General features: G+C 32.5%; 1 protein-coding gene across 1 annotated transcript; it reads right to left on the bottom strand.

Moving 5' to 3' along the window:
• Positions 1–18,541: 18,541 nt before the first annotated feature.
• On the bottom strand, positions 18,542–21,681 carry LOC120092980 (protein rough sheath 2 homolog). Its single transcript, XM_039051262.1, has 2 exons — positions 20,207–21,681; positions 18,542–18,835 (listed from the first exon to the last, which is right to left on the bottom strand). The coding sequence occupies exon 1, from the start codon at positions 21,409–21,411 to the stop codon at positions 20,242–20,244; it is 1,170 nt and encodes a 389-aa protein (XP_038907190.1). The 5' UTR covers positions 21,412–21,681; the 3' UTR covers positions 18,542–18,835; positions 20,207–20,241.
• Between the last annotated feature and the right edge of the window lie 1,464 nt (positions 21,682–23,145).

The following is a 23,145-nucleotide window of genomic DNA, read 5'->3' as shown; positions in this document are numbered from 1 at the left end:
AGGCTCTACTAGCTAGCTTTATTCTTTTAGGGTCTAAAATCCTTACAAAGACTAAACATCTCCATGCTCTAAAATATGATAAGTTTGGTTTCTTATTCTTGAGGATTTCGTAAGGTAAAGTTGTGTTTTTAGACTTTGATATTCTATTCAGAACATAAGACACGGTAAGGATGATTTCACCCCATCAATAAGACGCGGCTCCTGAACTAAGTAAAATAGCAACTACTAGCTCAACTAAAGTTCTATTTTTCCTTTCGGCTTTTCCATTCATTTCAAAAGAGTAAGGTGTAGTCTTTTCATGTATTATTCCTTATGAGTCAAGGAACTCACTAAAGTTGCCTGTTTCGTACTCAGTTCCCTTATCACTACGAAGTCTTTTAACCTTTCTATTAAACTGATTTTCTACTTCAGTTACAAATAATTTGAAAGCATCAAATGCATCACTTTTGTTTTTCAGCAAGTATACAGAAGTGAAATCAGATCAATCATCAATAAAAGTAATAAAATATCTTTTTCTGTTCTTAGTCAAGATGCCATCAAATTCACATAAGTCAGAATGAATTAAATCTAGAGGCTCAGATACCCTAAGTACAGATTTATGCAGAGTTTTAGTTATTTTAGCCTGACTACAATACTCGCATTTTTCAAAATCATTCATGGATAACTTAGGTATCATTTCCAGCCTAATCATGTTACTAATTAATTTCTTATTAACATGATAAAGTCTAACATGTCAAACATTCAAATAACATAACATATACATAGAAGATTTCATTTTATTAATGTCTAAATTTAATCTAAACATTCCCTCAGTTGCATACTCTTTCCTTACGAATACATTATTCTTAGTAAGGGTATATAAATTTACCCCTATGATTTGAGTAAATCTGGCCTTGTTGAGAAGATAGCATGATACCAAGTTCTTTCTTATCTCTGAAATGTGCAAGACAACCTTTAATGTGAGGGTTTTTCCGGAGGTAAACTTCAGCTCCACCTCACTGGTTCTAGCAACTCTCATTGAGCGGTGATCCCTCAATAGAATATTTTTATCCTTAGTTTCAGTATAAGTTTTAAAGAGACTAAGGTCGTGATAGATATGGCTCATAGTGCCATTATCTATCCATCAACCCTTAGAACCACCGATCACATTAACTTCTATGATCATGGCAACTAACAGTTCTTCTGTCAGGTTCGCCTGACCAGCAGAACGACGCATGTTCTTACAGTTCCTAGCCATATGTTCACGTTTATTACAATTAAAGCGAAGAAACTGTACCGTTTCTCTGGGGGGGGGGGGGGGTGGGGGGGGGTTCTGCTTCTTATATTGGTTCTGGTTGCTGGAAATACGATTCAGACCTTTTCTCTTTGTCTCCTTAGACTTTTGGTTAGGCTTTATTACAACAAAGGTGGATCTCCCAGGTACGATGTTCACTTCCTTCTTCTGGTGTTGCTTTCGGGCTTCCTCCTCAATCCTTAACTGGGTGATAAGAATTTCCAAGGAAAACTTCTTGGACTTATATCTCAAGGTGTTCTTAAAATCCTTCCATAAGGGGGGTAGTTTGTCAATAATAACAGCAACTTGAAATTGTTCGTCTAGAGGCATACCTTTAGTTATTATTTCATGAGCAATCTTCTGCAGTTCATGGGACTAGGCCTCCACAGATTTGTCATCCATCATCTGGAACTTGAGGTAACAGATGACGACATATTTTTTCAACCCGACCTCCTCGGTATCGTACTTTTTTTGCAGGGCGTCCTAAACTTCCTTTGTTGTCTTCATAATGCTGTAGTAATCATACAGATCATCAGTCAAACTATTTAAAATGAAATTTTTACATAAAAAGTCTTTTACTTCCCAATCAGCAACTACTTTTATTTGTTGTTCAATCAGAACTTCATTCAAAACAGCTGGCTTATTCGTGATACAAGCGTCAGCCACTTTCTAGACGGTAAAGAAAAACAGTATCTTTTGTTTCCACCGTTTGAAGTTCGCTCCTTCAAACCGGAATGGATGGTTGAGGTCGGATGTCATAATGTCGTTATTACTTATGAGGGCCATCACAACACCAGCAGATAATCGTCTTAAAATTTTCGGAATCAGCTACCTTTGGACGGTGAAACTTGACAGTAGCGAATAATCACGAATGGCAGCTGTCAGAAATGTGGAACCTGCAAAACAAAAATTCGTTACAGGCTGAGTCACGGATCTCACTCTCTTTAAGACGTTTTGTAGCTCTGCCTAAGTGTGTAAGCAGTTCAACTGAAATGTCATTATTACTCGTAGTCCCTAGGATTAAACAATAAGAATAGATAATACTATCTCGATCAGAGTAACACCGTGACCGATCGAAAACTCACACCCTTTAGACTGGCTTGCTCAAAAAACTTGAACGAAAGAAGGAAAAGAAAAAGGAGCAAGAGAGAAATGATAATAGGAAATCGTGATATGTCTCACTGCCAAAAAGGCTTGCGCCTTTTATAGACCTCGAGGGTCAACAGAAGATGATGTAGAGAATGCTCAACCAGAGAACGTGCAACCCTGAAAAATGCGTGGAGCCATTAATCGTGCATGTGCGTGCGTTAAGCGCGCGGAGGACTACTCGACAGGCTCGCGAGCGACATATATTGGTTCGATTTCGATAGAAAAGGAAAATAAATATTAAAGTAAAATAAAATTAAAAAAATATATTTTTATTAAAAAATCATCTCACACACACCTCGTCTCTCCTGTCCGTCCAACCGAACGGATGATGACAGCAACTCGCATATGGGATATCCACCATACCCACATTGGTCTATCTTCTCACTCCTCTTAAAATATGCATGCACTTAGGGTCGAAACCATGATGGAAGAATATGAAGGAGAGTTCACTATCCAACCTAAGCAATGTGGAATTTTCAAAAGCAATTCTTCCTTTTTAAAAACCAAAATTTTCACCAACATAAGCCAAACTGAAGGGTTTCAAACCCAAAATCTAGAATCCAATCAATAATTAAACTCCTCCAAATTAATTAGATAAGTTAACAAGAACCTAAAATAAGCTTACCGACAACTCACCAATCGATCACCATTCTTGCTAGACAGTGGTAGTCGAGACTCCAAAACTTCGTTCTAGCATATAAAGCACAATGGATATAACCAAATTAGAGCCAAACATCAATGGGTAAACAAAAGCCTTCAAGAAACCCAACCAAAGGTGCAAACTGGCCCAAAAATCCATAAATTGGTCGCAGCACACAGTGGAAATGGTTGTGAAGCGAGTTCACCGGCGTTACGTTGATGACGATCGGCATGCGAAACCCACCAATTGAATTCCAAATATAATTCCACCAATTGAATTAAATCTAATAAAATTCAAATAAACATCAACCTTTCCAAACCCTTTGATTCAAATAAAATTCAATATTAGCATTCAACCCCATGGTAAATATCTGGAAGCCCTTCTAGACCTTGGTTTAAGCCCTATTCTTTATATATATTTTTTTAGATTTTTCTTCCTTAATAGCGCTTCGATTATAAAGCCCGCGGTAACAAAATTTCTAGATCAATTGCTGTTTGCATTAGTTTTCAAAACTAAGCTTGAATTCTGAAAACATTTTTAGAAAACTAACAACAAAGCAAGGAAACCATACATGGAAGTAATTAATGGCTATTATGTTTCGATGTTTTGTTACCCACGTTCTACTAATGTTTTAAAAAATCGAATTAAATTTTGAAAATTATAAAATAAAATAAGATAATAAAGAGAAGTTAAAAAAAAAAAAAAAAACTTATTTTTTGTTCTTAGAATTTTATTGAAAATTCAAATGTTTCTCTGATGAATGTAAAAAACAATAATTTGAAATTTTAGAAAAAATAGATATAAATTTTAAAAAATTAAAAAAATAATAATCAAACGAGATCGAAAAAATTATTAAACGAAACCTTCGTATATTATAAAGGTAATATATAAAGATTTTCTCTATGGATACTAATTCTAGTTGACGAGAGAAATATCTGTCCCATCCTTAAACACGATTATGTATGTGTAGTTGTTAAATGAATTTGTGCTTATTGTGGAGAACAAATGGAATTTTAATTAAAAAGAGAAATAAATAAAGAGATTCAATTCATCTGTATGTATATATATTCGTTTTTCCAAACTCAATTTTCTCCAAAATGTCACTATCATATTATTCTTTTCCTTCGGCCTCAAATCCAAAAATAAATAAATGATCCTATAATGAAGTCCTGGAAATTTTGAATCATATCCTTCGACTTTATTGTTCAGGTCTCGAAATCAGTATTTAAGGGAATAACCTATCTACTATTCCTAAAGGTGAGAATGAGCGAATTCAAACTTTCGATGCTATATTTCCAACTCCTCACTCGATATCATCTCCAAAATGATAAACATATTGAGTCGACAACTAAGCCCACTCTCAACCATACAAATCAAAGAACAATCCTCATGACTATGAGTTTATAATTCTCTCACTCGGGGTTAAGATCGAGTTACATGGTTATCGTTTAAAATATTAATCTCTTTAGTTAACGGTGTTACAAATAGAGATTATGTATTTTGTCGTTCGGTCTTATACAAACTCATTATATAGAACACTCCCTCCCATTTATATGTCTTGACATGAACAATTTGGATCAAATCATTTATAACACTTACAACATTTGTAACATTTGCAAAGTGGTTTGTACCCATAGTATCAGACACCAAATCTTATCTATATACTATAGACTTTTTTAAATTATTACTTAAACATAATCTATTATATGTCAACTACATATTGTTCAAGTTATATTATATAACATTGGGTCTTAGTTTATTGGATTTTAAATTATGCAAATAATAAATAACATTTATTTGAAAAATAAATAATACTTTATTTAGGAAAATTTACAGATTACTAGATATTGGATATAAATCCCATCATTGTCGATACAGAATGATTGGCCAAATTTTATTATCGGCAAAACTTTGCACATCCTGTTTTGTTACATGTCAACCATCTTGTCTCACATTATATATGCAAAATTTGTATTCCTTATTTGTCAAAGCAATCAATGAACTGTTGTAATGCTGCTTTCCTTTTTGATTGCAACAAAGTTTTCTTTTTCTATCTTGGAAGATCTCCTCAAGGCAGCGTCGTATGTATAGTATGGGATTGTTCTTATTAGGGTTAGACCTTCTGAATATTATTGTGGTTAAGCCTCGTTTAAAGAGTTTTGTTGAGATTTTTCTGATATACTACTAGAATATTGTTGGAATGCCTTGAATTTGTTTGTTGATACTTCGAACAATCAAGTACGGGGTCTCGTTGGGCGTACTTTTCTGAAAACATTCTCCCTAATAATACTATTCTCCCTCTGCCCATAGACGTAACTAACACACTGTTAGTGAACCACGTATATCTATGTGTCGATCTTCTCTATCTCTACGTTCCTTTTTGTGTTCTTTATTTGTTGATTTAATAACAAATATCTTGTGAATCTCACTATTGAGGATGTTGCCGATGTTCATTTCTTGTGTTTCACTATGAGTGAAAAATAGTTTATCTCATATTCAGTGGGAGTCTAAGTTTCATTGTATTGGGGGGATCTCATACTTAATTCGAGAGAAGTTGTCTCATAAAGGTGAGGGGAGCTCACGCTTAGGAGGAACCTAAGTGAGTCTATTAGAGAGGATCTCAAACAAAGCTTGGGAGAAGCGCATTTGTGGAAATGAGGGGATCTCAAACATAGGGAAACCTAAGTTAAAACTAAGAAGTGAGTTGTATGTGAGTCACCATAGAAGGAGTAACAGAAAAGTACCTCGTTAGAATTGCTTGATTTCTTTTGATAGTGAAGTTCTTTTTTCCACCATGCATACTGTCGCTCAAAATAGACGATATTGTACCGAACTGGATCACCAACCTTTGTGTTTCCTTATCTCTATTGTTATTATTTGTTATTTAGTTTCTCTGCACACATGTCATTTGTTTTGCTAGGACATCGAGCTTGACTTGCGTGTATTCTATATTAGATCGGTTTTAAAACTTCCTTAAATATTACATGTAGTCCTATTATTTCCCTTTTTCACTCTTTATGATTAATTATACTATTTTTTTTTCTGGGAAAATACATTCTTCAAAAATACGTTTGAAATCTTCAAAATTCAACTAAAATCATATAAAGAAATAAAATAAATAAGGTTGAGTAGTTACAAGACAGAGAATAATTAAAGTACTTAATATTATCTCAAAGTTTGAATGGCTTTTGTTTAGTACACTATACTTTGTACTAAGAGACATTAATTTGTGAATGAACCCCAGAAGGTTAGCAGCTTCCACGAAGTTGTGGGTACAAAGACAAAGGACAAATAAAATGAACAGGCAAACAACCTAAAAATCAACAAAAACATTATCCTTTTAAATATAATGTAACAAAACAAAAGCTTATACTATGTCAGAAGATTTTGTAATATAAATCACAAAAAAAAATATCTGTAATAAAATAGTGTGTTGTGAAGCTTAATCCTCAACATAATCCCACATAATGTTTCGTGTTCCTCCCATTTCTCTAATCTTTTTACTAATTAGGCCATGGGGGAAGTTTGGGCCTTTGACAATTTAATTTGTTTCTTTTAATTTTTTTTTCTTCGAGATTGAGTTAGTCAAATTAATTAGAATTAATATTCTTTGTAAGTTTGAATTATTGTCTTTAATTTGTTTATTTATTTTATAGAGGTTTATGGCTGAGTGTGAATATATACACTGTTTTTGGTTAGACATTTTGATGGAAGGTTTTGAAGCATTTTAGTTGTGTTTTTTAGTTGAAATTAAGTATTTTTATTGCTACATCTTAGTTGTTTAATTGATTGAATCTTAAATAACTTGCTAATAATGTATGCTTTACATCCTAATAATCATGGTCTAGTGTTTTTTTCGATTCAATCTTTATTGTGTTAAATTTTCAATTTAGTCTTAAAATTGTTTTTGATGACATAGGATTAATGAGTTCGTACGTCGCTTGAAAAATCGACTAAATTTTGACTTTTTCTTTCTGAGAGACTTAACTTCTCTTTTAATTTACTTCTAAAATATACTTATTATCATACCCAATAAGTTTACTATTAGTCACATTTAACATCCAATATGACAAAAAGAATATAATTGATAAATGTTATGATCAAAATGCTTAAATTGAAACTTTTTCTATTAACGATAGGGATAAAATTAAGAAGCTACCCCACATTAACATATGAGATAGGTTTGTTTGGTAGACAATTTAAAATAAAAAATGTGAAAGTTAATGAATTCAATATAAATATAATTGTATTTCATGTTTTAAATATATGTGCTTGATGGTAAATTTAGTATATTTGAATATAAATAATTGTTCAGATTTGTTAATATAATATATTTATAAAAAGAAAATTATTTCAAATGGTAAAACTGTTGAAAATATTTACAAGATATAACAAAATTTTAAAACTATCAATTATAAACGTTGATAGATACTAATAAACTTCTATCAGTGTCTATTAATGTCACTGACTATCAGTGTCTATAACTATCTATCATTGATAATTCTACGATTTTTCTATATTTTATAAATATTTTAATTCATTTTTCTATATTTAAAAACAGCCCTTTATAAAACATACTTTTCAACGTATATATACTTTGAAAAAAATGTAATATTCCCTTCAATTAGTCATCATCTAAAATAATCTTCAAATATAATTTAGGATGACCAAAATATTTTAGATTGTCTTTCTCTCATCAACTTTTCTAAATCATATTGCCCATTAATGAATTAATACAACCAACAATCTTTATTATTCTTTTGTATGCATTTTGTAAGAGTAAATAATTTTTTCTTTTCTTTTCTTTAGTAGTAAATAAGATATTGTTCTGCTTTTTCCCTTCAATATAATTGAAAACTTTGGAGAATTGTACTTTTAATATTATAACAATTTAATTTAATTTCTATATTTTTTAAATCTGTAACAACTTAATTTCTATATTAACAATTTAATCTCAATACTTATATATTCGTAACAATTTAATTTCTTTGGTAAAATAAAAATTATCAAAAATTAAATGTTTATTTTTATTATTTAATTATTTAGACATTATAACTTGAACATATTAGTCTTTAATTATTTTTTAACCTATTTAGACAAGAAATTTCATTATGTCTTAACACTATTTTTTATGATAGAAACTACATCTTTACAACTTTTTAAGTACAAAAACTAAAAATTTATGTAATAAAATTTAGGGACTAAGTTGATACAAAATTGAAATTACAAAAACTTAGGTCTTGTTTTGTAATCATTTCGTTTTTTGGTTTTGATTTTCGAAAATTAAGCATATTTTCTCCCAATTTCTTACAATGATTTGCATCTTTCTTGAGTACAATGGTTGAATTCTTAGCCAAATTTCAAAAATAAAAACACGATTTTAAATTTTACTTTTTTTAGTTTTCAAATTTTATCTTGGTTTTTTAAACTATTAGTAAAAAAATAGATAGCAAATGAAGAAATGTGAAGGTGGAAGTAGTGTCTATAGGCTTAATTTTCAAAAACAAAAAATTAAAAACTAGGTCCCGTTTGGTAACCATTTGATTTTTTTTGTTTTTGTTTTTTGAAAATTAAACATATTTTATCCACATTTCTTAGCATAATTTGCATCTTTCATAAGTACAATAGTTGAATTCTTAATCAAATTTCAAAAATAAAAACTACTTTTTAAAAACTACTTTTTTTTAGTTCTAAAATTTGGTTTGATTTTTTAAACCATGGGTGAAAAGTAGATAACAAATGAAGAAATTTAGAAGTGGAAGTGGTGTCCACAAGCTTAAATTTAAAAAAATATATATATATCAAAAACAAAATAATTACCAAATGAGACTTAAATGGTTATGAAACCGGACTTTGATCGTTAAAAATTAAACAAAAAGAATCTGCAATAATTAAATTATATTTTTATGAAAATTCAGGGACAAAAGTGATTTTGAACCAACAACCCGATTATATAGATGGAAAAAAAAAAAAAAAAAAGACAGTTATAAACTTATAATGGGTTTTAATATAACCTGACATATATGTATAAGGGACCATTGCAAGGGATCTTTCATAAGGAGAACAACATATCCACATTATCAATCTAATCTATAAAGTCTTAATTTAATTACTTAAAAAATGTCTTATTTAATTGGATGATACATGGCCTATATTTGAATCTTTATTATATAATTTGATAACAATATAGAAATATTATAGAGCCAAAAGTTAGGGAACTTTCATACACGTGGTAAGCACGTGAAGGGAAGGGGCAGTGCCCTTAACATGCTGGACAACCTTGGTTTTTGTAACGACATGTCGTTTCCTTGTTCCCTATATTCTTCCAATCATCTAAACGAAGTCGTTTATGTATTTAGACTAAAGAAAAATAAATAAATAAATAAACAACCTGATAATAATTAAATCTCTAAATCATTTACATTAATTACCATATCTTTGTCTTGGATTAATCAAAGATTTTGTGAGCATTAAACAAAAATGATATTTAGTCACAGTTCAATGAATTAGGTTTCTTAACATTTAGTTTAATTTCTCCAAAATATCCAAACTTTATCCTTTGCAAAAATTAAAAAATAAAAATAAATCCAAACTTTAAGATATTAAATTAACTTCTTATTGGGTTAATTATGTGTTTAAATATTTCAATTTTCATCCACGTAATTTTTAAAATGTGTAACTCATATGAGCTAAAATGGTTAAGATTGAATAATGAAATTTTATGAAAATGACGTTGAAATTTCTCATGATAATATTTGTCGATATCAAAAATCACATCAACGATAAATTTGTATTTGTGTTGAAGGAGAGTAATTCGATATCCTGCAAAAGTATGAGTAAAGTTAACACCAGTGTGGTGTTGAACCAAATTCACTCCAACACTCAAGTTAGAATCGGGTTTGAATTTAATTCAACTGGTAAAAAATAGTATAAGTTGGAAAGCATACCTCTTCTTTATCGTACCTCCTAAATTATGTAGGGCATCCGTATAATAACTAAAACTAGTTTGCCTCTTTGGCTCTTAAGTTACATCATTAACTTATTTGGGTCATTACACGTTTCTATCCTTAATGTACTCGACCTTTGAGTGGAATCATGACGTTTGATTTACCAATCATCCTTCACAATGTGATTAAACCTCTTTAATACGGAAATAAATTATATAAACAAAAATGGACAATTTACTAGCCTCCAGATTAACCATCTTAGAAGAAGCTTTTAAATGCTAACTCTTAACGCATGCATGAGGACAATTTCATCTTTAAAATCTAACACATGGCTAAAAGGCCATGAAAAACTCCTTACCTCAATTGGGTCAGCACAATTGAGGGTTAATACGGGTTGTGGGGTTGGCAAGTACTTTTTTTTCAACTCGATATCATCTGCCCTTATCACACTCACTTATTAATTGATTTCCACAGTAGTCCAGGTATAATGTCGTTCGAGATGCCCAATAATTTCTCCGTTCATAAAATCATGACTGAATGAAGCCTCTAACTTGTTTTAATAAGCACATTATGGGCAGTTGTCAATATTCTTTAGTCAAAGAATTGAACACTCTGTGCTATTGGACGTCATGTTGTCGTATCTTTGTTATGTTTGGTAAACACGTGCCTACCTTTTAAGACCGATATCCTCCAAATATTTCGTTACAGCACCATCTCGAAAACTACAAAGTTGGTTCTAATATCTTGGAATTCTGACATGCGGAATGCCCTGGCTGCATCTTTGAACATCCCAACAACCGTATTGTCCTTAAAGTTCGAAATAATATTATTTTTAATGTGGTACATGCACAATCCATGAAATGTCATAGGAAAAACTACACGAATGGCATTGTCAATAGATACTGCTTGATCGGATACGAACACCAAATTAGGGGTTCTCCAATAGCACACTTCAAATTCCACAAAAACCATTTCCATGCTCGATCAGTTTCATTATCCACTATGGCATATGCTAGTGGGTATACTTGGTTGTTACTATCCATGGAAACGTCGACCAACATGGTTGATAACTTATAGAAATACCAGCTATTGTAGCCTTTTACTTAGAATTATGAGGACTAACAAGCAGAATATGTGTTAATAATACCAAGAATTCATATGGAAAAGTGGGCTTGCGTCGACCAGTACCAAAAATCCTCACATGCATCAAAGCGTCTATTTTTACAGCCATTGCAGGGATTGACCGCATGCGTCGACCTCAGTCTGCCGCAAGAGTAACCGCATACAAAGGTTCATAAAGACTAGTTTGCCGCATGGAATGTTGCGTCCACAGAGTAATAAACGTAATGGAAGATTTATCGCCAAGTGGGTGGAATACGTTGACGCTTCAGGAGAAACAAGCTTGAACGCATACCTTGGAGTATCAACAAGATAAGGTGACGTTGACATTGCCCATACCGCAACAAAGGTAGAAGTGAGTCAGAACGTAATCATCACGTTGTCGGTGTTTGAGCTCTATAAATAGCACCTTAGATCTTTACTTCAAAACATCCGAGTTTCTGCCCTAAGGCAGATCCTTGTGATCACAAATGAGAGCATGGGCAAGATTTTCTTTGAGGATTCTTCACCTCCACAGCTCATTCCGAGTGACGACCGGAGTTACGCTGGAGATAGAGCTCGAGAGAGACTTCTCCACCATCCATCCATGGCGCCATCAATAGCCTTGACGCATTTAGGATGAAAAGCAAGAGATTTCTTACATCCAGCCCTCCACCTCTCCTCTTATCTCTGTATTGTATTATATTTTGGCTTAAGACATTAATACATTTTATAATCAATGCATCTCTTAGTTCCTTCAGCTCCATCTTCTTCATCTTCTTCTTCTTTATCATCGTTTACATTCATCGCTTAGTTATCAAAGGTAGTCGCATATTCAGTCGTGCAGCCTAGAGATAAGACACATGTAGCAACCCACTGAGAGGTGTGCGTTGCACGAGTATAGTGAGTTAATCTTCTTCGCTTGGTGTAAGGCTGTAGCAATGCTTGTCTATGAGCTAGTTAGTCGCAACTAACTGCCCGAGAGGGTAAGTAGTGGAACACATTAAAGCAAAGTAAGTTTTGTTCCTAGAGATAGGCACGATCTTATGCTCGACGCAACCATGCATTATAGAGATGTAGGCATGCGACTGGCCACCGAGAGGTGTGCGACACGTTAGTGTGGCGAGCTGGGATTACTCGAGCGACCTAACATAATGAACATTATTATGCGTTAACAGGTGTTGTATCTTTACCAATTCTCACAGTTAAACTTCTATTGCTCAATCTGTTTAGTTAGGAGTAGGAGTAACGCATAATCCATTAACTTCTATCATTTTACTTTTATTCATCACCTCAAACACATTACTTCACAAAAATTATTGAGTTACAAGTCCTTGTGTTCGACCTCGGATCATCCCGAGAAACTTGCATTCTCGTTATACTTGGCGAGAAATCAAGAAAACTTGTGATAGGAACGTAAAGTCATTGCATACGAGCTTAACATATATTTCATATTTTCTAGTCGAACACATGACCGTCGACGCATGGAGATTAACTCATAACATAAAACAAGCATATTTATTTTCCTCTCCCTTTTTCAACCAACAATGGTCCTTTTGTATTTTCCTTTCAAATGCAACCCATCAACAATTATCATAGGCCAGCAACTTGCAAAACCTCTAATACAAGGCCCTAGCGAGAGCATAAGCGGTTTCTCTTGCATGCCACGCTTTATCGTAACTTATGTTTATGTCGTACTCTTTTCTCATATCCTCAACGATGTGACGAGGTTATAAACACGTCCTATGCCTATAAACTTGTCTTTGATTAACTATCCAACTACCACAGTTGTTGCTTGTCTATGGTCATGATTTAAAATTCCAATAGAACATGTATGCGACTGCATACACTTTGTGATCTTAAATATATTATACCCTGACATTTTTACTACATGAAGGCTCCACTTACAACTCTCCCCAATATATTTGATAGTGAACAAAGACTTACTTGACTTCCTTATCTTATATTCAAAATTATTGTTTATGGACAAAAAATACAATCTCATTTTCAAGTCACTTTTACTCAAAAACGAAGTTGACCAACTTCAACATCTGTCTCAGATGAAGAGGTACCAGGAATAATCAATTCTCCTCTACAATATGAAGACGTGGAATTCAATCCTGTTGTTCTCTCATTAACAACCACTGTAGGTCCACGCACCTTTGTAGGACCACAATCCATAGAATTCAATCCTGTTGATCTCTCATTATCAGCCATGAAAAGATCACGCTCTTCTGAAGGACCACAATCCAAGGAATTCAATCTTGTTGATCTCTCATTACCAACCATGAAAGGATCATGCTCTTCTAAAGGACCACAATCCATTGAAGTCGATCCTGCTGATCTCTCGTTACCAAGCACAGGTCCATTACATTGAGTTTCTCTTTTCAAGTCCCATGGATTTGTGTCGTCATTGTCTATTGATAATGATGATGGTTGAGTGTTCATAGACAATAGAATATCACCCTCTTCTCGATTAAGCTCATATGATTTCTCGTATTTTCTGTCTACCCTCGTATCATCATAACTCATATTCACATTTCCGTCATGGTTCGATTTTAGCGTTACAAATAGCTAAACTCTACAAAGATCTTCTGGAAAAGAAGGAAGCGAACATCACCATCGTTCCGTATATACTGTGGAGGGGCTTCATAGTCAAGCTTATATTTAACTCTCATGATAACATCAAACTCTGAAGAACTTACATTTGTAACCCTGTGAATGTGAGCTTTAAGATCTTCATACTTCAATGTAATAAGCACAATAATTTAGCTCGCCTCCAATGTACAAATTTTGGTTCTCATCCCAAGCACCTTCGTATCGAATGAGTAGACACTTTTCTATCATCCTACAAAGCAAGAGAACATTTTTCATTAAATTGTACAAGCATATAAATAGCGTTTAATATACATGGATCTCTCTCGTTGTCTCTTTCTCTTGCTCTCGCTCTCGTGACTCTCATTGTCGCTCTCTCTTGCTTTTTTACTCAAAACCCTGTACTTTTGGTAATGATCGCTCTCACTCACACTCCTTTCATTATGCTATTTTCATACCTTTTTTGAGACCACGTTCCAAAAAACACCAATGAAACCAGCTTCTAAAAAAGTTCATTCCATTTTGAAAACTCCGTTTGGTTCGGAAAAACTTCGTTCTAGAAAACCTTATTCAATAAAACTCCATTCATAAAAAACACAGTTCAAATGAAGTTTAGATTTTAAAGAATTTATCATTATATGTTTGGCGTGTTAATAATTTGAGATTTTAGACAAATGATTTCGTGAAAATTGTCAAATCATTCATACACTAACAAACAATCACATCACGATGGAAGAATGACAGCGAGAGCGAGATCTATTAAAATGAGAGCGAGACTAATATCGTGAGGGGCAATTCTTGTAATCTGATATCGTGATGACGTTAGGGAAGGGTCAGTTGACCTTTTTTTTTTAAAAAAAAAAGGGTCATTAACATTATGGGCCAAAATTTTAGGTCGTTGACCAAAACTTCCCTAATTATAATTGAGCAAGTAGATGGGAAAGGATTTCTTTTTCTTTTTCTTTTTCTTTTTCTTTTTCTTTTTCTTTTTCTTTTCTATTTATGTTCAAAAAACACAACCAATTCCTTGAAACAATAACTTTTGGTCAATCACAAACTTTTACATCATTAATTGTCATTAACTACGGTTAAATTTGAGACCAACCAATTATATAATTTAAATGTATCCTCAAATCAAACTATTAAAAGACATCAAAACCTACAAATCAAATAATGTATCACATAAGTAACTCTCCAATTTCCCCCATTATATGCTACATCAAGGTTGACTTAGATCCAAACGTTTTGGTTAAAAGCCCAAATAAGCCGAAGTCTAAGAATTTGGTTCAAACCCAATCAAGCCCCAATCCACACAAGGCCTAAGTACCACTATAAATAGGAAAGGTTGTCATTTCCTGAAATGGTGACGGGTGAGGATTGGCTAAACTTAGATCCAATGGGCTTTATAGTATATGGTCTAAATAAATAGGTCTAACAGAGATGTCCACTGAATGGGAACGGAGAAGGCTTCCTCATTTTCGCCCTCTATTTTATTCCCTATTACTTCAAAATTCTCCTCAAGAATAGGGACGGGATTCCTCACGGGAAATTTGTGGGCAACAGGGTCCTCGCAAAAAAAAAATTCTCGTTTTTTTTTAATTTATTCATTTTTTTAAACTTCTAATATTATTATCAACATTAATAAAATTTTATATATTAAATGGATCATTTACAATACATTTTTTATTAAAAAAAAATTATAAAATTTTCTAATAAAAATGATGATATTTTATATATAAAGATATAATTAAAATATTTAATCTCATAAATTTCTAAAAAATAAATTTTAAAGATTACGAGTCTAACTCTTCAACTTAAATATTACAACATTTATAATCTAAAAGTAATAAAGTCTTAGATATTAAAAAAATGTATTGAAGTTAAAAACATTCCTACCAAACTTTAAAATAAACCTAAATTTAATTGAAGCTAACCATATCATAGAAAACCAAAAATTTAATAAAATCTTACAAAACAACCTTGATATCACCTAAATATTGATTCCTCTTACGACCGTACGACGATGGTAACGATGGTATCTGGTAAATAAATGTGAAAAAATATCGAAAAAAAAAATGAGGAGAGGGTGAATGTGAAGGAGGCAGTCTTGGCACAAAAGCAACATAAGGCAGTCAATGACTCATGGTAGATTGCAGTCGAGCAGAATGACACAAACAACAGCGTTAAGAGAGGGGTGGCTTTGTGTGACACGGTAGAAACTTAGATTTCTTTTTTTTTTTTTTTTCCCTTTAATTTTTCTTTTTAGTTTTATATTAACTTACAAAAACTTAATTAAATATAATTTTTTAAATATATATATTGGAAGCGGCTTTGTGGGGCGCTAGTAACCTAAAACTTAAGGTTTCTTTTTTACCAAAAAAAAAAAACTATTTTAACTGTAACTTATTTAAAAATACGTACTTACGTACATACACATATATAAGGGAAAATTTTCTTTTTCATCTTAAATTCCAAATATCTATACATCTTTTTCATATTTTAATAAAATAATTATCTTCTCCTCTAAAAATCCAAAATCAAAAGAAATTACATTAAACTTCTAAAATTATGAAACTCGCCTTCAAAATTTTGAAAACTAAAATATTTAAATTTAATCTATTGTAAATATAATTTATTAGATATCAAACATCTATTAAATCCAAACTAAGCCAAATTTTGATTTTATCCAACCCACCACTTATTCCAAAAACAAGTAACAAAGACAAAATCCCTAATTAAATTTGAATGGATGGAAATAAACTATTTAACTTTACACTACAATTACATTATATATCTAAATTTAGATTAGTTTAAATTCCTAACTAATTTGAATCAATTAGGAAAAAAAAAGGGGGAATAAATTGGTTTATTTTGAATCCATTCATAAAGTATTTATCAAAATCTACTTTGAATATTAAAAAATAAATTCAAATTCTAAATGAGGGCGAAAATTACATAATTACGTTCATTTTTAGTTTGGAAATCGAATTTGTTAGATTATAATCTGATTAATTTGGTTATTAATCAAGCTTTCCAATTATACTGTATTTATATCTCGATTATTAATGAATATCTCCATGTACATGTAGTTATATTTCAGTTATTAATCGAGCTCTACACTTACATTATATTTAATATTCCAGATATACGAATCAACTGACAACAATCTAAATATCATCAAAATGTCACCCACGTGCCTTGTACACGATTTACCATCAATCCTATTATCTCCAATTTGTGTTATGTATTCAAACAAATCCTCATTTGTTGCTATCTTACAATTTTCCATTATATGCTACATCAAGGTTGGACTTAGATCCAAACTTTTTGGCTAAAGCCCAAATAAGCTGCAATTAAGGCCCATTCCACATAAGGCCTACGTACCAAGACTCTATAGATAGAGAAAGGTTGTCATTTCCTGAAATTGCGAGGATGGCTAAACTTAGATCTAATGGGTTTTCTATATAATAAATAAGTCTAACGGGATGGGAAAGACTTTTCCGTCTCCGTCCTCATCCCAATTTGCAGGCATCAGATTTCTCACGGGAAAAAAAAATTTCCGTTATGAACTTCCAGCCCTTTTACCATTAAGTTTTTCTATATATGTATGTACATATAGATAATAGTAATACCAAAATAAGCAGTTTTTTACGATTATGAAAAACGGTTACATTTACAAGTAAGGAAAGTTTCTACAAAATTTGAAAATTTATCGCCCTCTTAATGAAAACAACAATCAACAAGAAGTTTTGAAGGAGAAAACAATGTATATATTATGTACAACACTATCTATTTTGATTTTATAAAAATAAACCAGGTTACATTTGATAATACATGAATAAAACAATTTGTATAATATATCATCTTACATACCGAACAATATATATACGATATATATTTACATTTTCTAGTACATTTGTAAATACACCAAAAAATAAATTATGGTATATGCAATGTTTATTTGTATTTTACAATATATTACTAGTATGTTCAACATATACTTAAAATCTCAATGAAGATGTAATCAATCTTTAGGTAGGGATATGTAAGAATTTTTTTTTTTTAAAAAAAAAAAAACTCAAATAAAGAAAATATTAATTTGAAATATCTTTAAGGGAAATTCTTATAAATGGAAAAAACCTCAAAATTATCTATATTTTATAGGAAAAAGTTTTGAAAGTGGTTGTACTTTTGGAACTTTTTACTAAAAAGTGTAAACATTTTTAAATATTTTTATATTTAAAAAGACCCGTATCTTTAAATGAATATCAATTGCAGTTATTAAATAACAAAAATAAAGTGAAAATTAAAAAATGATGTTGATAAGGAAAAAAATTAAATATTTTAAAATTTTATTCATTAGAGATATTTATTAAATATTGATATTAATTACCGGTTTTCGGGAATGAAAGGATCAAAATCAATTTGGTGATCGAAGGTTAATCTAAGCCCAATCACAAATTTGATATTAGGTTGTACTGTTGGCCTCATTGTACACAATGTTCACACAAATTTCAAACTATTTCTCTCACTTTTCGTATATTAATTTCACCAAAAGCATTTACACTAAAAGCATTCTAATTGGCATTGCCCCAAGTTTCTCTATATTAACTTTTCATGTAATTACCTCTATTTCTTTTTGGTACAATACGAGATAGAAAATTCGAACCGCAAACCTCTTGACAACTAACACATTCGTATGTCAATTGAACCATGTTCATTTCGGCTCTATGTTATTAGTGTTGCTTGAGAATTCAGATTGTTTATAGATATATGAGTGCTTGGCTATGCATTCTTAGTAATACGTGGTAGGGGTATGTAGCAGTCGGTTAGAATCGATTTTCCCACCAAATTGCCACTGATTTGACTATGGTTGATTTAGTAAATGATCAAACTACCCCGATTGTTGAGGAGTACAAATCGGCCATCAATCGGTTGATTTTGATCAATTTAAATTTTCTAAAAAAATGTTAGTTTGGATTTTTCTCAAACTAATATCGACTGAACCCCTCCTCTTCTCCAACCGATCGCCTTCGGTTCTGTCTATCATGATCGCCTCTTACATGGGATAGATAATCACATTTTAAACACAGGTAACCTTTGTTTCCTTTGCTTGATGAGTATTCTCAATACCTTGGCAGCAAAAAATATCATTATGGAGTAGGGAATTTCAAAGTTGAAAGCACAATTATTTTTACTATAGAATCATATTGTAATTGAGAAAAACCTCCATTGTACTAGCTTGGGGAATCCTAAAGTACCATTTTCATAACCTATTAGATGATAAAATTAAATTTACTTTCATCCATCAACTTAAACTTTTAGATCAATAGGTGATTTAAGATGATATAACAAATTGATTCAAAAAGTTGTGTTGAAACAATTACAATGTTATTTCCTCCTCATTTTTTTTACCATAAAGAAAAAAATATTATTTAAAAAAACAAAATTGACACTTGGCAACTGCACCTAAACATTTTCCTTACTTTTATTGGCTACCATATTACTTCTTAGTTATTGCAAAATCAGTTCAACATTGTATTAGCACACAAAGTATTGTTTTAAAGTATGATTTCATTGAGGTATAAAAAGTTGTACTAGAATGGCTGGTTGGAAGTCCACTCATAGAGTCAAATCAGTGGCATAAAGAATCAGATATCAGCCATCCCAATACATGCAATCAAATGCTCAAATATAAAACAATATTTAATCAATTTCAGTTAGAGTCTCTTTTACTAGAGTGTGTTATAGTTATATAAATGACATTATTTCCAATACCGTAAGTTCTCTTTTTTCCTAAAGGAATATGCAAGTTTTATTCCCTTGATATATAATTGCTAAATCAGTTCAACAACTAACTATTAATGTGAAAATAATAACTCATGATGTACTACATAGGTTTCAACAAATCTTCATGTACAATAACTAAAATGGTATTCTAAAAAAATTCTTAGTGATTGTGTTAGACACTATAACCTCTCAAGACGTGCTTCGTTGAAATAATATATATACTCTTGACCAATTGATGAAAGATTCAAAACTATACACAACCTCCTCGATTGATTCCAATTTTAATAATCCAAAGCATACTCTCTCTTCGAGTTGGAGAGGTTGGATCTTTATCCCATTTTCACAATTATTGTACTAACAAAAAAGTACACTTTTTTTTAACAATTTTGATGATTAATTCTCATATGGTTGTAATGTATCAACACCAGGCCAATTCAGACAGATTATTCACAAGACTAAAGATAAGAATATGGCAGTCACCTAGAATTTAATTTTATTAATTAATAATATGATCAATGTTATGAAGAACAAGAACTAGAAAAAGCAAATTGAGGAGAAGCCCCATTGGAATGGAAGATAGAGAGAGAGAGAGAGAGATGAGTTTTTCATCTTTTTATTACTTACTTTTAATCTTCTTCTTCCTTAATTTTATCTAATTGTTCCCAACAAAGAAAAAAACAGTCTGTGTAAAACCAGGTACAGAGAGAAACTAACCTGCAATTAACTCCCACCACCATGGAAGCAGAGCTTCAATGGCCGATATCCTTCGAATTAGCAGAAACAACCACCAACCCATGTCCTTGAACTCCAATTTTCTCCACAAGCTTCGTCAATTTCGCATGCTTACTGCACCAAGCTTCCATCAGCTTCGCCTCTTTACAATCTGCATCTCTTTGCAGAGCATTCAACTGCTCTCTGTAATCGCTCTCGATTCGACCCAAATAAGCCCTTTCTTCCTCTCTTAACCTCTGTATTTTCGCTTCCATCTCCTCCATCTTCTCTCTTTTCTTCCTCGCTTTCTCCGACTCCAGTTGCTGCTCTAATCGATTCAGTCTCCATGTCGCTTCCTTCTTATGCTGAACCCAACTCTGCCGCCCTTCTTCCATCTCTTTACAGTACTGAACTAGAGCTCCGATCCGGTTCACTTCCAAGTCCAGAGAGGCTGGTTCGGAAGGAGATAGCGTGAGACTCACCGACGGCGACGGGGTGGTTGAGGAAGTGGAAGAAGAAGCAGTACTGGTGGAGTTAACATTCATCCAGAGAGGAAGAACGGTGGAAGTAGACGTCGTAGAGCTAACCGATCCAAGAGAAAGAACCGGATCCGCGTCAGGGATGGGAAGACGAGGCATAACGTTAGCCAAGGGCGACGGAGGCGGAGGCGGATGAGGAGATTGAAACGCAGCGGCAGTGGCGGCGGCGTAAAGCTTAGGCTGAACGTATTTCTCAGCGAAGGTCTCCAAAATATGGTCGTAAGGACCTTGAAGCGCTTTCTCAGGGGAAGAAACACCAGCAGCAATGGGAATAATATTCCCGTCGACGGCAGAGGTTTGATAATCGCGCCTCTGAGTTAAGTTCTGCGCCTTCTGCAACTGCTTAAGCTGTTTCTCTTTAAAAACCTCCCACCACTTGCCGAGACGCTTAGGGGTACGACCGGGGACCTCGGCGGCGATCTTCTTCCACTTGTTACCGTACTTAGCCTGAAGAGAGATAACAAGAGACTGCTCTTCAGGGGAAAGAGAGCCTTTCTTCAAGCCAGGTTTGAGGTAATTCTTCCAGCGCTCAAGGCAGGATTTAGGATCGCGATGGAGAGGGTTAGGCATACGCTGAGAGATGAGATTCCATTCTTTGGGGCCATATTGTTTGACGTAGGCTCGAAGGAGAGCGTCTTCTTCAGGCTGCCAGCGTTGGCGGTCCTTCATTTCATAGACACCATAGCTGGTGCAGAGAGAGTAAGGTCAAAAGGGGTGAGAGAGGAAGAAGAAGGAAGCCATTGTAGAGATTTTGAGAATGGGAAATTTGGGGAAATGGGGGGGAAAGGAAAGTGGGGGTTTTGAAGAATGAGAAATGGCAGGGGAAGAAGAAGAAGATGATGATGATGATGATAGGTACTGTTGCTATTATGGAGCTCCGATGCTGCTCTGAATTCTGTTTCAGACCCACGCGCCTTTTTCACCATTGTCACGCGCCTCCCCTAAATTCCCCTTGTCACTTTCTATCTTAATTTTAAATTCTAAATAAGTTCCCTGATTTTAATTATAAAAGATAATATCATTTCACATAAAGTTGAAATTTATATCTTCTACATTAATTAATTTTGGTTTTTTTTTTCTAAACTGAAAAGTTTAGAGGGTTATGAATAATAAAATTATACATTCATGGATTTAATAGATGCAAATTTTCTTACACCTTCTTTATAAGAGTTTTTATATTTTCAAACTAAACAATTTAAAATCTTGACTAAATTCAAAACAATAAAAACAAGTTTCTAAAAACTACTCTTTCATGTGATAACTAATTAGCTTTTTATTTTTGTTTTCTTTAAAATTGAACCTATAAACATTCTTTTTCTCTCTAAATTTTCGGTTTCATTGTCTACTTTTTGCCAATTTTCTAAAAAAAGAAGCCAATTTTTTAAAATTAAAACAAAGAAAAATAGTTTTCAAAAACTTATTATTGTTTTTAGAATTTGACTAAAAATTTAACTCTTTTACTTTGGAAATATGTAAAACATTGCAAGAAATTGAGAGAAAGTAGACTTAATTTCAAAAATCAAATGTTCTCTAAATAGGATAGACTTTTTTAAGTTTTTAAAACTTGGCTTGGTGAAAGTAATATAGCTCATCAATTTGGTCACCTTTTGGTTGGAGGTAATATTTTAAGACATTTTTTCATAATTTGGTTTATTGTAGTTACAAATACATTATCGTATTAGTTACTAGTATTCAAATATCCCCAATGATTGTGTTATTTGCATTGGAGGGAGCAAGTCTCAAGATCATTTATTCTTTGGTTGCCCATTTAGACAGGCTACGTGGGAATGTGCTCTCATGGAGTGATTGTTGCCAAAAGATATCTCAATGGGACAAGGAACTTGACCGAATTTATCATTTTAGTGCAATCAATCACCTACGACGGAAAGTAGTATGGTATATTGTCATCTACTATATTTGGAGGCGAGTCCATGGTGTTGCATGTGCCCTCTAAGGCAATTTGTCAAGGTTGTTCCGTCTGATGTGTTTCTCTGTTTTTCTAAGCGACTTTCGACCTCCATTAAGGGATTTGTTTTTCTCGAGGTGTGTTTTAGAGGTATTCGAGTGAATTTAATTTGTCTATTTTTCTATCTTATACGTTATAATTCTTGTGGTTGTATTTTGTTCGTGGCTCGACCTCAAGTTCTAAGGTCTATTTTTTTTTCCAAAAAGTATGATGTAATTTAATTTTTAAAAATAGTTATCAAACGAGATATTAATACTAAACTAGTTATTTAATTTGAAAGGTTATAACTTTATTATAGGTAAATTACTTGTGGATAGAAAATATATGCTTTGACCAATTCAACTAAGTTCTTGGTGGCATTTTTTTGTTGTAACTTTCATATCTAATTGTTTTGGTCCCAAAATTTTTACAATCCTCAATTTTAGACGTTGAACTTA

This window comes from Benincasa hispida, chromosome 1 (genome assembly GCF_009727055.1).
Source record: "Benincasa hispida cultivar B227 chromosome 1, ASM972705v1, whole genome shotgun sequence".
Lineage (NCBI taxonomy): Eukaryota > Viridiplantae > Streptophyta > Magnoliopsida > Cucurbitales > Cucurbitaceae > Benincasa > Benincasa hispida.
The sequence above is the reverse complement of the archived record's forward strand: the minus strand, read 5'-3'. Positions and strand labels throughout refer to the sequence as shown.

Coding starts and splice junctions, on each gene's coding strand:
- LOC120092980 (XM_039051262.1), bottom strand. CDS start 21,411: ATGAAGGACCGCCAACGCTGGCAGCCTGAAGAAGACGCTCTCCTTCGA.